The sequence below is a fragment of the Drosophila virilis genome, chromosome 2, assembly GCF_030788295.1.
Source record: "Drosophila virilis strain 15010-1051.87 chromosome 2, Dvir_AGI_RSII-ME, whole genome shotgun sequence".
Classification (NCBI taxonomy): domain Eukaryota; kingdom Metazoa; phylum Arthropoda; class Insecta; order Diptera; family Drosophilidae; genus Drosophila; species Drosophila virilis.
The window spans coordinates 30,663,977-30,680,813 of record NC_091544.1 but is presented as its reverse complement, the minus strand read 5'-3'; the positions used below and the strand labels follow the sequence as shown (position 1 = coordinate 30,680,813).

The 16,837-nt window shown below is 42.5% G+C and overlaps 2 protein-coding genes across 2 annotated transcripts; one reads left to right on the top strand and one right to left on the bottom strand.

Annotated features, from left to right (window-relative positions):
* Positions 1-1,550: 1,550 nt before the first annotated feature.
* Positions 1,551-5,991, bottom strand: RASSF8 (ras association domain-containing protein 8). The gene is made up of 5 exons (XM_032433836.2): positions 5,184-5,991; positions 4,561-4,964; positions 3,273-4,071; positions 2,909-3,213; positions 1,551-2,849 (listed from the first exon to the last, which is right to left on the bottom strand). Exons 1-5 carry the CDS (start codon positions 5,253-5,255, stop codon positions 2,504-2,506), a joined length of 1,926 nt encoding a protein of 641 aa, XP_032289727.1. The 5' UTR covers positions 5,256-5,991; the 3' UTR covers positions 1,551-2,503.
* Positions 5,992-6,306: 315 nt separating this feature from the next.
* Tnks (tankyrase) lies at positions 6,307-16,758 on the top strand. The gene is given in 9 exon segments (XM_032433518.2): positions 6,307-7,026; positions 10,566-11,348; positions 12,537-14,441; positions 14,497-14,654; positions 14,717-15,009; positions 15,070-15,226; positions 15,284-15,426; positions 15,428-15,504; positions 15,507-16,758. Coding segments are annotated over 9 exon segments (4,635 nt in total). The 5' UTR covers positions 6,307-6,836; the 3' UTR covers positions 16,436-16,758.
* The last annotated feature ends 79 nt before the right edge of the window (positions 16,759-16,837 follow it).

Here is a 16,837-nt window from a genome sequence, read left to right as displayed (position 1 = left end):
GTAATGAAGGATCTGTTCATTTTTACTAAAATATATTTTTTATTTTCTGCCTCGCGATTAAAGTGAACACAATTAATAAACACAGAGCAAATAATTTTGAATTTTACAAATCTTTTAATGCTGCTAACATTAACTAAATGAGTCCGCATTCGTCTTTAAAATTTCTAAAAATTTCTCCATTATTTTTATCAATTTATTCGCTGTCCGTTGCAAAATACTTTTTGGTATGTTCAGCAACAAGGAATTCTTTCAGGTTTAAGGGTAAATATAAATCATGAAAAAGGAATAAATAAATATGTCAACAGGCAGTTAAAGAGTCTGCAAATCACAGAAAACACTTAAAAAATAATTTATAGTTTTATTTATATAAATTAAAAGCGACTGAATGGAGATAAATCTCTATTCAGCAACGAGAGGATTAGGCGATAATCTGGACCTGTAGGGGCTCTAAGTCATAATGTCACAGGCTTAACTGTTCTGTAAAATGTGCAATATAATAAATATGTCTTTAAAGTATGCCCCGGATTATCTAGTGTCTATTCATGCTCTTTATTTATCACCCCACTTGGCTCGCTTGATTAAATTCATTTAAGTGAAACGAGAAGAAAAAAATGGAAATGTTTGCCGCCTTATCAATGGACCCAAGGCCAAGTGCGCTATAGACAGATCATAATTTCCGCAAAAGGTCGTCGTCGTCGTTGAGAGACATTCGGCCTAAATGTATGCCAAAACGTTGCCTCATTATCTCAATCATCGCAATTGAACAGCATTTGGTGTGGAAAGTGTCGTAAAAACGTAACATTTTTTTTTATTTGTGTGTTTGCGTGTTTTTTGCTGTTGTGCTTTTCTTTTTCTTCTTATTATTTGCTGGTTTTTCTATATTTGTTTCTTTTTTTTTTTGTTGCCTGTGGCCACTTAATGCTCTTGACCAAGCAAGAACGCACATTTCAAGATTGTGTCAACGCGATAGACACCGAAAACCGAGAGGGCCTGCCGGGCGACAAATTCAATTGTGCGGCAAATTTTTGCACGCTGTCGGCGCGTTTTAAAGCGCACGCAAGAAACGCGCGCGCCTTTCGGAGACGCGTGCCACTGACAAGAGACAAGACAAAAGACAAGACAGAGGACCAAACAAGTCCATGCACAGCGGCCAACTGAAACAGACAAGAGCAATTGTTGCTGATTTTGTTTAGCTGCTGGTGATGTTGCTGCTGCAGCGAAGTCCTTGCTTCGTGTCCTGTTCGGCCTGGGCTGACCGTCGCGGCGCATTCGTATTGTGGCAAGCACTTTGTGGCAAGAGTTGGAAGTCTGACAAAAATGTAGCCGCAGCGTGAGACAATACCTAACTACATTTAATAACAGTAGAAATGGACGAACATAATATAAATTTAGATTCCTTAAGGTGTAGATCCCTACCCGGTCGTATTAAAAACTTCATTTACTTTTTGCTTTGCGAGTTGTAAAAGAGCAACTAATAAAATCATAAGAAATGTATTATTTATTGGCTAATAGTTAATGCGATTTGAATTTGTTCTAAAAATTTGTGTCTTTTGTTTAATTAATAGTTATATACTTAAGTATATATTATATTTTATAAACATATAGTATGTATATTGCTGTGACATAGCCCTAAGCAAAAAAAAATGCTTTGCTAAAACGTTTGCGTAATTACTAAATATTACTAATAATAAAAAAATTAGAAATGCATTTTGCAATAAAAGCTACAAAATATGCATTAAGTACTATTTTTTTTAACACAATTTGCAATTTTCGACTATTGTGAAGCGTTTTCTAAACACTTTCCTAGCGGAAACCGTTAACAACAAAGCAATTGCTAATTTGTTCTTTTGCTAAAGCTGCAAGAGCTAAGTACATATTTAATTATAATTATAAATCTATTTAGAATGGAATGGGTTTATAAATCACTAACAGCACAACTTAAATGTAACATTAAAAAGGCGTTTTACATTTTCGTTTAGATACAATTATTGCAACAATTTACGTTTTCTAATGGCGCACGGTGAATGATTGAAATACATTTTATAGACTAGCAACAAAATATGTTATAATAATTAGGCATATTTAAAAGTTTAAGTTAAAAATCAATAGTTATAGCACAAAAGATTTAAGTACATACAAATTATAAACATATTTGTGGGAATGTTATTGTTTTTGAGAAATTTCTTAAAAAATTTGCAACTAGTTAATGAACATTATTAAAATCTATGAAAAAATGTTGTGCACTAATAAGTTAATATTGTGTGGGTTGTGTCTAAAATTTGTAACAATTAACATTGCTTGAAGAGATCCATTAGGTTTTTTGTTTATCTGAAGAAGAAATATGCATTGATTATATCGTTGTAAATTTGTGTCTTTGCAAATATTGTGATATAGAGATTGGCGCTCTACGTATTCAAGATATGTAAATCATTTCCTCATCTTTTGTTCCCCAAGTTACTTGAGTATAGAAAAATATTTCGTTGCTTTTAAATGAGGCGCGGTTTTAGACCCAAACGCCGTGAGGATTCTTGCTGGTGGGCACGGCCGTCTCCAATTGTCGTGGTGAACCTATAATGCGGCGGCTGCTGCCCTGCTTGTTGGGTCCCTCGAGCAGATGCTTGATTTCCTCGGTGGTAGTTACGGTAAGGCTTTGCAGATTCACTTCCTTCATTTCGTTGACCAATTGTTCCACTTGACGCTTTTTCTCTGCAATAGCATGTTCAATCATAAGCAGCTCCTTTTTGAGATTGTCAGCCGTTTTGTTAGATGTGTCTGTATTATGCAGCGCCAGATCTATGTCGCTTTGTATGCGCTCCATTTCAATCAGAAAATCACGCTCCACAGTTTGTCTGTATAATGAATTAGTTATTAAGGCTTGATTTAATATATATTTAACTCGCCAGCTCACCTATTGCTCTGCTGCTGCTGCTCCAGCTCAATGTCATCCATGAGCAAACGCATTTTATTCTTGCACTGTAGAAGCTCTGTCTCACAATTAGCCAGCTTGGAGCGTAGCAAAGCAATTTCGGATTTGAGTGTCTTCTCCTGCTGCTTGACCAGTTCGTTCTCCTCCTCTACATACTGCAGCGTTTGCAGCTGTTCGCTACCTTGCCTAAAAATTTGATCCGCCTTGGATATCTCACGTGATATGACCTCCAATTCAATCGCATGATCACGTTCTCTGCTCTCCAAAAACCCAATTTCTGTATCAAACTGCAAGTATAATTCTGATTAATTGATTTGTTTTTAAGTTTTAGTTGTTTGTTTCTAACCTTTTGCAGCTCCAATTGCTGTGCCGTAATTTTTTCGCGTTGAAACTTGATTAATTGCAGTAGATCATTATATTGCGTGGCCTGGAACATGCTCTCGCCCTCATCCATGCACTGATTGCTAAGATGATTGTTATTGTTGTTGTTGTTGCTTATGTTGTGTGGCTCGTAGTCACTGAGAAATGGATTTGTTGTGGAGGATGCGTTGGATATGGTCTCAGCAGCGCTGCTGCTGGCCGGCAAGCGTTGAGTCTGGCACATGGGACTATTGCGTGGTGGCGGCGGATCACGATATGGTGGCGGCACCAGTGCGCCATTTGATGAAATTGTGGGAGTCTGTTTGTACAGCTCCGGTGAGTGGTTGTTGTTATTGTTATTGTTATTGTTGCTAATGTTGCTATTGGCATAGATGTCGCATAAGTGCTCATTGCTGCTATTGCTATTGCTATTGTTGTTGTTGTTGTTATATTCATTCGGACTAGCGCGTCGCAGCTCATTGCTGGATTTACTCAGCTGACTGTAAATGTGTGGATTGTTGTTGCTGTTGCCATTGCTGCTGCTGTGGTTGTTGTTGTATAAATCGCTGTAATCATTTAGTGCGGGCGCATTGCTGCTGCTACTGCTACTCATATCCAACGGATTCGAGAGCGATTTCTCATGCTTGGGCAGCAACGGGGCCGTTTTGCTCGACGGCGGCAACTGTTGCTGCGTATGTTGCTGTTGTTGTTGCTGCTGCTGCTGCTGCTGCTGTGGTATGCCTTTAACTATGCCAATGTTGTCGAATTGTTTGGCATCATAACCGCTGTAAAAATTAGATACGTTTTATTATTAAAGTTGAGAGCTATTAAAAACTAGTTTGCGATACATGAGCGTAACAAAGTTTAACTGGCTATAAACACATATTTGCTGAGTCGCTTTTCAGTACAAAGGCTATTTTCGTAAAGTTTTAGTTAAGAAGCATTAAAATCCTGTATCTGATAAAAATCCTGTAGCATAAAGAGCCAAAGGGTGGGTTATAGAAAAAGTATATCTAGTTCTTTTTGCTCCTACGTGATTTGTTAGCACGATTCGGATATACTGGCTGTAGCAGAAATTGGGAGCTGTGAAAGGTTTCAACAAGTTTGAAAACTGAACGACTAGTTTGTTTAGATTGTTCATGGGACTGTAAAGACTGATCAGTTAAATATATACTTATTATGTTCACAGATGTGCTACTTATTTTTAAACAATTTTGAAATAGTCCTTAGTTTCACTTTTGTTACACTCGCATCGACCTTTGGTTGCTACGCACCCAAAACTTTTTTTCAGCTCTTTTGTGCGATAGCCCAGCTCCACGCTGGACTTTTGCTTTTGCAATGTGGGCGGCGGCGGCAATTTGCTCTCATTATTATTATTGTTGTTGTTGCTGTTGCTGGGGCCAAGCGGCTTTTTAGTAATCATGACTGCATAGTTGTTGTTGGGCAGTTGCTGCTGTTGCTGTTGCTGCTGCTGTTGTTGTTGTTGTTGTGTGGGCTGCTGCTTGTTCTCGGATCGCTGCAATATAAACTGCACATCATTTGCATACTCGCCCCATTTGAGCAGCAGCTTCATGGGATTTTCATTGGGCGCGAGATGTCGTTCATTATTGCGCCAGCGTTCGATTAGCGTAAATCGACCCACTTTGCCCGTGGCATGGGCCAAGGCAAACACCACATCCTGCAAGAAAGAATAGATATTACACAAGGGTTGCGAGCGACACATAAAGCTAGAAATTATTTTCGGGTTGCCCTAAATTTGAATACCCTTTCTAAGAAGACTCTATTAACTTTGTTGTTAACATTTATCACGAATATTTACGATCTGTGCACATTTCAAGACTAAATAATTTGACTCTTTAGTGAGGGTATTAAAATCAATATCATTGTTATTACGCACCTGGCAAGTGGTATTTACCGTTACGCCGCACACAATACGCTGTATGCCCTCAACCCACACTTTTAGTTCCATTTTGGACACCCAAAATGTATGAATTAATTATTTTATGTTATCGATTCGCTTGTCGTTGTTATTGTTGCTTCTGCTGCTGTCAGAAAATTGCTACTAAAGTGAAGTCTAATTATTTCCAAATGCAGCACAGCGTCGACGAAGCTTGAAATGCTGTCGCGAGGGCAGCGAAGCGTGCGCCCCGTTATTGTTGTTGTTTTTTGTTGCTAACGCTGCGCCATGGCTTAGCTGCGACTGTTATTGTTGTCGCTGCTGCTGCTGCTGGCACTGCAACACCAAATTGGGGGTGGAGCTGCACTTCCACTTTTGCTTCTAGTTGTCGCGTTTGTTCCCTTTCTTTCTGCTCTGTTGCAGCTATTTTTCCCCAATTGCTTCTGCTGTGTGTTTGTTTGTAGTCGTCGCTGCTGTTGCTGCTGCTTCACTTGCACTTATTTCTGGTTTCAGAGAGCGCGGGTGCCGCGGGTTGCAGGTGTATGTACGTGTGTGCCAGTATGGGCTTTGCGTGTGTGCGTGCGTGTGTTCTGATTCACTTTTTGTTTGTTTTATGCCTATTAATACTGCTGTTTCCTTGCGCATATTATTGTTTATATGACCACACACACTTTTCGGACATTTTTCTTATGCTGTGCGTGTGCGAATTGTATAATTTAAAAGTTTTTTAAAGCGAAAACCAAATGCACAATGCGCGCATTGTTGTTGGCATGCACTTGTACTCGATGCCCGTGACAGGGCTGCACTAAGAAAAAAAACATGGTTTATAACAGGGCTGGATACATATATGTTGTTATCGTTTTCTGCAGTTCGGCGCGCAATTAAATTTAATATTAATCATTTTTGTTAAACGAAGTTCATAAGCTCTGTTAATAAGATCAATAAATACTAGCCTGAAAATCATTGTTAAAATCGAAACAAAATCAAATAACTAACTAATAGGTAATCGATAACATTTTTGCCAGAACGATTACGCAGCATAACCAGTGTGTGCACACCATTTATAATTACCAATTCACTTATCGATTATAAGTAAATTGCGTGCTGTCTATCGATAGAATATCAACAATCCTCTTCGCAAGCTGAACGAAAACAATTGCAACTAGCGCAGCAGCAGCGCAGCACTTACAAAAGAAAAGGGGCACAGTTTATATTGATTATAGTGCATACCACTTGTGCTATTAACAAATAAAAAAAAAATAGTGCCAAACGCAGTGCTGCCCGCGGGGCCAACGCCAACAATTGTTGCTCCCCACAGGGCCAAGAGTTTCCTCATCGCCAGTTAATAGTGTGCGTGTCTGTGACTGTGTGAGTGAGTGTGGAGCAGCAGCAAAAAATGGCCAGTGAATGTTTCACAGCTGCATAAACATGAACTCAAGTTAGGCCAACCAGATATAGCATCTGTTTTCGGTGCAGCCGTGTATATATTGAATATAACGCGTTATATTTTCGGGCGCGACGGCCAGCTGCTGCTCAGTTACGCTGCGTGTAAACAAAACAAAAATCAGAAGTGGAGCAGCGCGAGGCGAGGCAACAACATCAAAAACAACAAGAGCAACAGCAGCAGCAGTAACAACAACAACAACCAGCACAATGGCAAGTCGCAGTCGGGCTATATTAAATGTTAATCTCGATACGGTCATGGCCAACGATCCATTGCGTGAGCTTTTTGAGGCCTGCAAAACAGGTGAAATAGCCAAAGTGAAGAAGCTGATAACGCCACAAACGGTTAATGCGCGCGACACAGCGGGACGCAAATCGACGCCATTGCATTTTGCAGCGGGTGAGTAACGGAATCCTTTGGGCCCCAGCAGCGCGCACCCTGTTTCTGCCGCCGTCTCTTGTCGCCTATTTAGGTTGAAGGACTCGGTGGTTAGCAGCCCCTAACCAGTGCTGCCAGTTGCGCCCTTTTCCCGTCAAATGCAGCGAGTATTCTAGCCTTTTTTCGCATATATACCCCTCCAAAGGGAATTCCAATTTTGTAACGAAATGCGACGACAGCAGCTTAGCTTTTTAATCCCCTTCCTACTAGAAATAGCTTTTTTTCAGCTACTTAACACACCCCCCGCCCCCTACCCCTATTTACACGCACACACATGCACTCGGCACTGCTGCGTTTCTGGCCTTGATCTAGTTTTGGTCGCTATGACGAGCGTCATTGTTGCCTGCCTAGAAGTCGACGGTCGCCACGAGTTGGTTTGCCGCCCGCCGACCGCACCCCCCGGCACAGTCGGCTCGCAGAGTTGACCTACTTTTCTGCTTGGTTTGGTTTCGATTCCGGAACCCTCGGCGACCCTGCAACGACTATGTGTTGCATTTGGCCCAACATGTTTTCTATTTTCGCCAGAGAGAAAAATATATGTATGTATATACATATATGTATGTATATATGTATATGTTCGGCCTGGTCAGCATCCTGCTGACGTCGTTTGCATCTTTTCTATTGGCCTTGTCTACACGCCATCCAGCGTCTAGATGTCTATTTGTAACTCAGGGCTCAAATCGTATCAGCTTGAATAACAAATTTCACTTTTTGCTCTGTTGCTCTGTTGCTTCGCAAAGGCGCGCTCGGCTGTCACGCCCAAACGCACGCAGCTCGCCCCCAACTCCTTAACTAATTAAAAAAAAAAATACCTTTTGTCTGGTTAAGAGGGGGTTTTGGGGATGAGGAAAGGGGTACTTGTGAGTTTCACGCCCTTTGCATATCAATTTTTGCTGTGCCTTTTTTTTTATACCCTTTCCATATGTATTGTAATTTGGGTGCGAGGTTTCTAACGCATTGAAGATAGAATTTCCAAAGCTACAAAATAAATTGAATTTTACTTATTTTAAATACGTTAATTTTTGTACTTTTATAATAATATTTTTCGTCTAAAATGAAGGAGCCTTTTATGAAATTAGATATATAAGATATTTAAGGAATGAAGGTCTTATTTCGAGCAGCCATACATTTTTCTAATGTTATTTAGTTGATGTTAGATATAACTAATAGGAAATAGAATTAAAAAAATACACGAAAATAGCGATTGAATTGAATTGCTACTGAATTTGAACATAGTATGTATTATTTATATAAGGTTTGGGCATAATTAAATGTGACAAAAAGCGTATTAAAGGTTTTCACTGTGCATCTGAATACATTACTATATATTATATATTGAACATCTGTATTTGCCCTGCTTGTGCAAGTGCATTTTAACTTCGTTACAAAATTAATTAAATACTTTTCTGTGGTAGCTGTCTATGATTCATGCTTAGCTTGTTTCCCCCCATTTTTTGTGTGTTGTTTGTATTTTACTTTTAGCTGTTTACTGTTTTGACTGTCTCTCCAAACTGGTTTGCCATCCAATTTTGCTGTTGCTGTTGTTGTCATGTCTTTTGTCACGTTCTGAAGACCGAAGAAAAAAAGTGAGATCTCCAAGAGGTCTCCAGTTGCTATTGACAGAGTTTTCACCTTGTTTAAAGTCTAAACGTACTAGCAAATGTTGTCCCGCCCCGCCCACTCCCTTTGCACCCCTCGAGCCGCATCTGTTGCAAATTGTAACACGTTTTTATAAAATATCAACGCACACCCCTCTCAAAGAATTTCACATAAGCGTACATTCATTTATTTATATCCGATTCATTGTTATCATTTTTTGTTTGCACAGCTTTCTTGTTTATAAAGACGATAAGAAACTCGATAATTGTGGCTGACACGTATCCGCTGATAAAGTCGCAAAAGTCTTTGGCTAGACCTAACAGCTTTGGCTATAAGCATTTGAGATATATAACATATTTCATTTTTCTTAGTCAGTCAAATTAACAATTGTTTAACTAATTAACCTTCAACTTTATTGTTTTATTATTCTTAACGCTTTTGGCTTAATGCGCTCGCTCAAGGCGCTTCGTTTATGATTATAACAATGCAAAGAAACCACAATAAAAATAATAATAATATTAATTCCAACCGTTGCACATTCAATTGCTCAACACACCACTCACAGCTAATAATATTTTCCATTCTATTAATTTTCCATGCAACTTTCGTAATTGTTTTGCGAAAAAATAGTGAAGTGAATGCGGCTAACGAAAAGTTTCGCAAAGACTTCAGGAAAGACTTTGCAAATAAAACACGTTAAAATCATTAAATGCTCTTCTAATTAAAAATTGTTATAGATTTTTATGCATTAGTTACTTTCATGTGGGCTTGTTTTTATATTACTTTGTTTTTAGAAATGATTAATTTGTTATATTTCAAATTCCTGTTCGTAATGTGCTTCGGCTTGTCAACACAATAGTTTATAAGATTAATTATTTGCTGGCTTGAAAATTGCATTTATCACTGTATTTTGCTTGTAATATGGCACCCTAATGCTATTGTCACAGTGAATGCCCCTAATGTTTGCATTAAACTATCAAATTTCAACTGCACAAAAGTTTTTCAATCGGAAACACCGTCTTAGATTTGATTACATCACAAAATCAAGCATCAGTCAACGCGTTAATCAGTTAAATGAAAATAAATATTGTTGTATTTAAAGATAAAGAAAATTAAACATACAAATGAAAACAATTTCTTCAAAATCTTATCTGCATAACTTACTTGGTTTTTTCAATCTGGGAAAATTCTAAGTCTGATTGATGACTAATGATTGGGCATTTTATAGGTTAATGGATTAAAAAATAAGGTTCACAAAAATAAAAAATAATAATTTAATCAAAAGTTCACAATTTTTGGATGATTAGAAAATTGAAACAGAATAGAAATTTTATTTATTTTAATACTCCAATCAATATAGAAGCTATATTAATTTTATTTTTATATTAAAGCAAACAATTTGCCAATAATATCTATATCTAGAGCTCACTCAGCTTTACTGGTAGCTTATTTAGCTAACCCTTGAACTTTCCCAGTCGGTCAGGAACTGATGAGTTATTAGCCCAGTTTAAATAGGAAGTGTTTGAAGTTATGCCCCGAGTGGGTTTTATGTGTTGACAGCTTTCTTTACCTCTGCCTTGGATACTCTTTTTGTTATTTTTTTTATCAGCTTTTCTATTTGCTGCTTTGTTGTCTCAACAATAACCTAGACTAAGATTTATGATGGCCACAAGGTTGACGGCTTCTAGAGCCCACTATGCAAGTGCTTGAGGCGGGGGGGGCAACTGCCGGAAATCTGTTAGAACCGAAGGTCTCTCAAAGAACCCGCCCTCCGCTGTCAACGCCCAGCGAATGCAAAGACAACGCAAATAACAGTTAGTTAACCATGTGAGCCACTTTTAGGGCTTGCTGCTAGGTCATGTTTAGCATTGGATCTAATATGATGCGCTTTGCTTTTCCAGGTTATGGCCGACGTGAGGTGGTTGAGTTTCTGCTGAACAGCGGCGCCTCGATACAGGCCTGCGATGAGGGCGGACTGCATCCGCTGCACAATTGCTGCTCCTTTGGCCATGCGGAGGTGGTGCGTCTGTTGCTGAAGGCCGGCGCCAGCCCGAATACCACCGACAACTGGAACTATACGCCGCTGCACGAGGCGGCCAGCAAGGGCAAGGTTGATGTGTGCCTGGCACTGTTGCAGCATGGCGCAAATCATACCATACGCAATTCGGAGCAGAAGACACCGCTCGAGCTGGCCGATGATGCGACACGTCCGGTCTTGACCGGCGAATATCGCAAGGATGAGCTGCTCGAGGCGGCACGCTCCGGCGCCGAGGATCGTCTCCTGGCGCTGCTCACACCCCTCAATGTCAATTGTCATGCTAGCGATGGACGCCGCTCGACTCCGCTGCATCTGGCCGCGGGCTACAATCGCATAGGCATTGTCGAAATACTCCTGGCGAATGGCGCCGATGTCCATGCCAAGGATAAGGGCGGCCTGGTGCCGCTGCACAATGCCTGCTCCTATGGCCATTTTGATGTCACCAAGCTGCTTATCCAGGCTGGCGCCAATGTCAATGCCAACGATCTGTGGGCCTTTACGCCGCTGCACGAGGCCGCCTCCAAGAGCCGTGTGGAGGTCTGCAGCCTGCTGCTCAGTCGCGGCGCAGATCCTACGCTCCTCAACTGCCACAACAAGTCGGCCATCGATGCGGCCCCAACGCGGGAGCTGCGGGAACGCATTGCCTGTAAGTGTTTCCATAAGATTTACGTCGCTTTCCAGAATTAAGCTAGATTCAAGATCGTTTAAGCATGTGTATGGCATGTGACTTAAGTTATTAATATTTTAAAAAGTATAATTATCACCTGCCGATTAGATTTAATTTACGAGTCGTCTGATTTAAGCCAACAGCTAAAAGAAACCTGTTCAAATTGAATTTTTCAATTACAAATAAATTACTTGATTTGATAAAAACAAAATTCACTCTATAATAACTATCCGTTCTACAATCTTTCATTAATTATACTCTGAACCCATTAAAAATGGGTATAAGGGTATATTGTATTTGTGCAAATTCCAAATGTATATAACAGGCAGAAGGAAGTATCTCCAACCCCATAAATTATATATATTCTTGATCAGCATCAATAGCCGAGTCGATCTAGCCATGTCCGTCTGTCTGTCCGTCCGACCGTATGTATGAACGCAAGGATCTCAGAACCTATAAGAGCTAGAGATTTTTTTAGAATTTTCGATGTAGGTGCTCCTAGTGCCTGCGCAGATCGAGTTTGTTTCCGATAATCGATAACTCACTCCGTTTCCAAGCAGTCGATAAAAATCGATATCAATATCCTGTTTTTTGGGCAATTTTGGTAAATAATAAAAGCTACAGTCACCAAACTTGACATATAGCTTCTAAAATAGAATATATATATGCATTTGATGTTGAAAGAATAGAGTTCAGGGTATCCCCTAGTCGGGAGCTCCCGACTAAAACCTGTTGTTTTTTAAATGATATTCTTTACTTATTTTTTTAATCTGATAATGTTATTGGATAAATCAGTTTGTGCTCAAATTAAATATGCCTTGGAGCCCCTTCGGAATCTTTATTACTTTGAAGCATACAAAAGTAATGTTTTTATTTCGGTAACTGATTTGGTTTAATATCAAAAATAAATTATATAGTTATGAATGTGAAATATCTTTATATATTTTAACTCAACTTTTATTTGGACCAGAGCCAAAAATTATTTTGAGCTGAATATTTGCCAATTTCTTTTGGCTATAAACTTAAACTTTATTTTCTTTTATGGTTGGATTTTTCTTCAATTTTGAAAAGTCTCTATTTTTTATCCTAATTAGTAGCTATTTTAAGTAGTTTTCTTAGCCAATTTAAAAATATCCTAACTTATTCTTTATGATTGTCCTATTCCAGTTGAGTACAAGGGACACTGCCTAATGGACGCTTGCCGCAAATGCGATTTGTCGCGTGTCAAGAAACTCGTTTGTGCCGAAATCGTAAACTTTGTGCATCCATACACGGGGGATACACCACTCCATCTGGCTGTGGTCTGTCAGGATGCGAAACGCAAGCAACTGGTGGAGCTGCTGACACGCAAGGGAGCGCTGCTCAATGAGAAGAACAAGGCATTCCTTACACCGCTGCATCTGGCCGCCGAGCTGATGCACTACGATGCCATGGAGGCGCTGCTCAAGCAGGGTGCCAAGGTGAACGCCTTGGACAGCCTGGGCCAGACGGCGCTGCATCGTTGCGCACGCGATGAACAGGCGGTGCGTCTGCTGCTCTCCTATGCGGTGGACAGCAGCATTGTGTCGCTGGAGGGTCTGACAGCCGCACAGCTGGCCTCGGATAGCGTGCTGAAGCTGCTCAAGAATCCGCCGGACAGCGAGACACATCTGCTGGAGGCGGCCAAGGCTGGCGATTTGGATGCAGTGCGTCGCATTGTGCTTAACAATCCGCATACGGTCAACTGCAGGGATCTTGATGGACGTCACTCGACGCCGCTGCACTTTGCCGCCGGCTTCAATCGTGTGCCCGTCGTGCAATTTCTGCTGGAACACGGCGCCGAGGTGTATGCTGCCGACAAAGGTGGCCTGGTGCCGCTGCACAATGCCTGCTCGTATGGCCATTACGAGGTCACCGAGCTGCTCGTCAAGCATGGCGCCAATGTGAATGTCTCCGATTTGTGGAAATTTACGCCGCTTCACGAGGCCGCTGCCAAGGGCAAGTACGATATATGCAAGCTGCTCCTCAAACATGGCGCTGATCCCATGAAAAAGAATCGTGATGGCGCCACGCCTGCTGATCTCGTCAAGGATTCGGATCATGATGTCGCTGAGCTGTTGCGTGGTCCCTCCGCGCTGCTGGATGCGGCCAAAAAGGGCAATCTGGCGCGCGTCCAGCGTCTGGTCACGCCGGAGACGATCAACTGCCGGGATTTGAATGGACGCAACTCCACGCCGCTGCATCTAGCCGCGGGCTATAATAATTTCGAGTGTGCCGAGTATCTGCTGGAGCATGGCGCCGATGTTAATGCCCAGGACAAGGGCGGACTCATACCGCTACACAATGCCAGCTCCTATGGGCATTTGGATATCGCCGCGCTACTGATCAAGCACAAGACGGTGGTCAATGCCACGGACAAATGGGGCTTCACGCCGCTGCATGAGGCTGCGCAAAAGGGTCGCACGCAGCTGTGCTCCTTGCTACTGGCCCATGGTGCCGATGCCTACATGAAAAACCAAGAGGGACAAACCCCCATAGAGCTGGCCACAGCAGATGATGTCAAGTGCCTGCTACAAGACGCCATGGCCACGTCGCTTAGCCAGCATGCACTCAGCGCCTCCACGCAATCGTTGGCCCCCAGCTCGTCGGCGCCGGATGCTGCAGCAGCCGCTAATGCAGCGACAGCTGCTACGGCAGCATCTGCATCTGCGTCCGCGGCGGCAACACTGCTCTCACCCACCACGGAGACAGTTTTGCTGCCCTCGGGCGCTTCCATGACGCTCAGCGTGCCGGTGCCGTTGCCTCTGCACAGTTGCGCCACACGCCTTAGTCCTGCCCAGGGCGCCGAGGCACATGGTGCCGAGAATACGGGCAGCGAGGAGCTGCTGCCCGATCCGGAGTCGATAACAAATGTATCCGGTTTCTTGAGCAGCCAGCAATTGCATCATTTAATCGAACTGTTCGAACGCGAGCAAATCACTCTGGACATATTGGCCGAGATGGGTCATGATGATCTCAAGCAGGTGGGCGTGTCTGCCTACGGGTTTCGACACAAGATACTCAAGGGTATTGCGCAGCTGCGAGCCACGACAGGTGAGTACCGCATGCTCAAATAAAATTCTTTGATTTATTTCACTATTCTCGCCAGGCATTGGCAACAATGTGAATCTGTGCACGCTGCTGGTGGACCTGCTGACGGATGACAAGGAGTTTGTCGCTGTTGAGGAGGAGATGCAGGCTACCATACGGGAGCATCGTGATAATGGACAAGCGGGCGGTTATTTTACACGCTACAACATTGTTAGGGTACGATTGACTAAGCCAATTCGCTTCAGCACTCCGACTTACATAATTCAACTTTATTGCAGGTACAAAAGGTGCAGAATCGTAAATTGTGGGAGCGTTATGCGCATCGACGCCAAGAGATTGCAGAGGAGAACTTTTTGCAGTCGAACGAGCGCATGCTCTTCCATGGCAGCCCCTTTATCAATGCCATTGTGCAGCGTGGCTTTGATGAGCGACACGCCTACATAGGCGGTATGTTCGGTGCTGGCATTTATTTTGCCGAACACAGCTCGAAGAGCAATCAGTATGTATATGGCATAGGCGGCGGCATAGGCTGTCCATCGCACAAGGACAAATCCTGCTATGTGTGTCCCAGGTAGGGTTTTATCATCGCCAATCTGGGAGCTGCTGTTACTAATAGTTTTCTCTCTTACAGGCAACTGCTGCTGTGCCGCGTTGCCCTGGGCAAATCATTTTTGCAGTACAGCGCCATGAAGATGGCACATGCGCCGCCCGGGCACCATTCGGTGATTGGTCGTCCCTCGGCGGGTGGCCTGCACTTTGCTGAATATGTTGTCTATCGAGGTGAACAGGTAATCTATATCGAAATGTGCTTAGCAAGCAGCTCCACTAACAAACAGCATTTGCAGTCTTATCCAGAGTACTTGATAACCTATCAAATTGTCAAGCCCGATGATTGCAATAACGGCTCGGAGGAAACAAGCTGATGGATGCCCTCGGTCGGCTCGACGCCCACAACAACATCGCCGGCACCGCAACAGCAACAACTACAGACCTCAGCGCCAGTTAAAGTGTTCGCCACAGTCACAGCCAAATTCACAGGGCCGGCCACGGCCACCGCGACAGTTACAGTTACAGCTCCAGTTGCCAAGCGGCGTCATAAGCACGCCCAGAAATATCAACAGCAATCAGTGCCGCATTTGCCTTCGCCGTTGCAGCTGCAGTATCAGCATTATCAGCCGCAGCAGCCGCTGGTGACCACTACGCAACCAGCACCGGCTGGTGTTTTTAGCACGCACAATAACAACATGCACCATACCTATAGCAATATTAACAATAACAACAACAACAACAACAACGGCAGCAACAACAGCAACACAAATAACAACAACAATGATATGTCACCCATTTCGAATAGCAATAGCTACTCTTCGGTGGATACAAATCAAACGCTACTCAACTCGATGGTTAATCAGCGTGGAGGCAGCAACCACAGCCAGCAGAATCGTTCGGCGCCGAGCCACAGCCGCAAATACAGTCAATTTATGATCATCACGCCCGCCGTTTCCATTGATCGTGATGCATATGAATCGCAAGATGATTATGAATCGCATTTGGATTTCGAGGACTTTGCCAATGCGGCGCACAACAATGGCAATCTGTTCCGTTTGGGTCTGCGGCGTAGTGACAGCAGCAGCGACGACAGCGGACACAGCAGCGACAGCAGCTTTCGCTCCAATTACAATCCCTATTTGCATCACAGTCGCCAGCATTTGCTGGCCAAAAAGGGCCACAATAATGGAGGCGGCAGCGGTGCTGGTGCACATCAATTTTATGCCTTCTCCTCCTGGCGCTGGTGCACGTTGCTGTGCGCTGCAATGCGTTGCTTTGGCGCCGGGCATGGTAATCAGGCCCCCTACAGCAGCTCATTTGTGCATCATCGTTTACGTCGCTGCTCCTCCTACAATGCGGACATCGCCTATGATTATGAGCATTTCGCAGCGCCGTTTAAAGCTCGGAAGACACGCGATCATATGAATAATATTACGTATGAGTTGTGACGGTGGCCGCTGCCTGAAATCGTTATGCATTTTGATCTCTTTCTCGCCGTTGTATTTGTTGGTCTAATCCTAAAATTTCAGCTCCTTAGACTTTTATTACAAATTATTATTAGCTATAAATGTCGTGTACTGTGTCTCGTCGTATATTCTAGCTACTTTACAAATCTGATTGTCAAATCAAAAAAAAAGAAAAACAAAAACTAAAAGAGCAGCACATTTTTTGAGTGATTTTAATTCGAACTTACGAGTAATTAATATTAAAAAAACAATACGATTATACGAAAAAAAAACGAGAATTGAAAAGAATACATAAGTATGAGTATGCAATATGCACGCGCGTTTACTTAAGTGTTTAAATTTAGCTAATTAATTTAACAAATGACAACAATTCAAACTCCAATT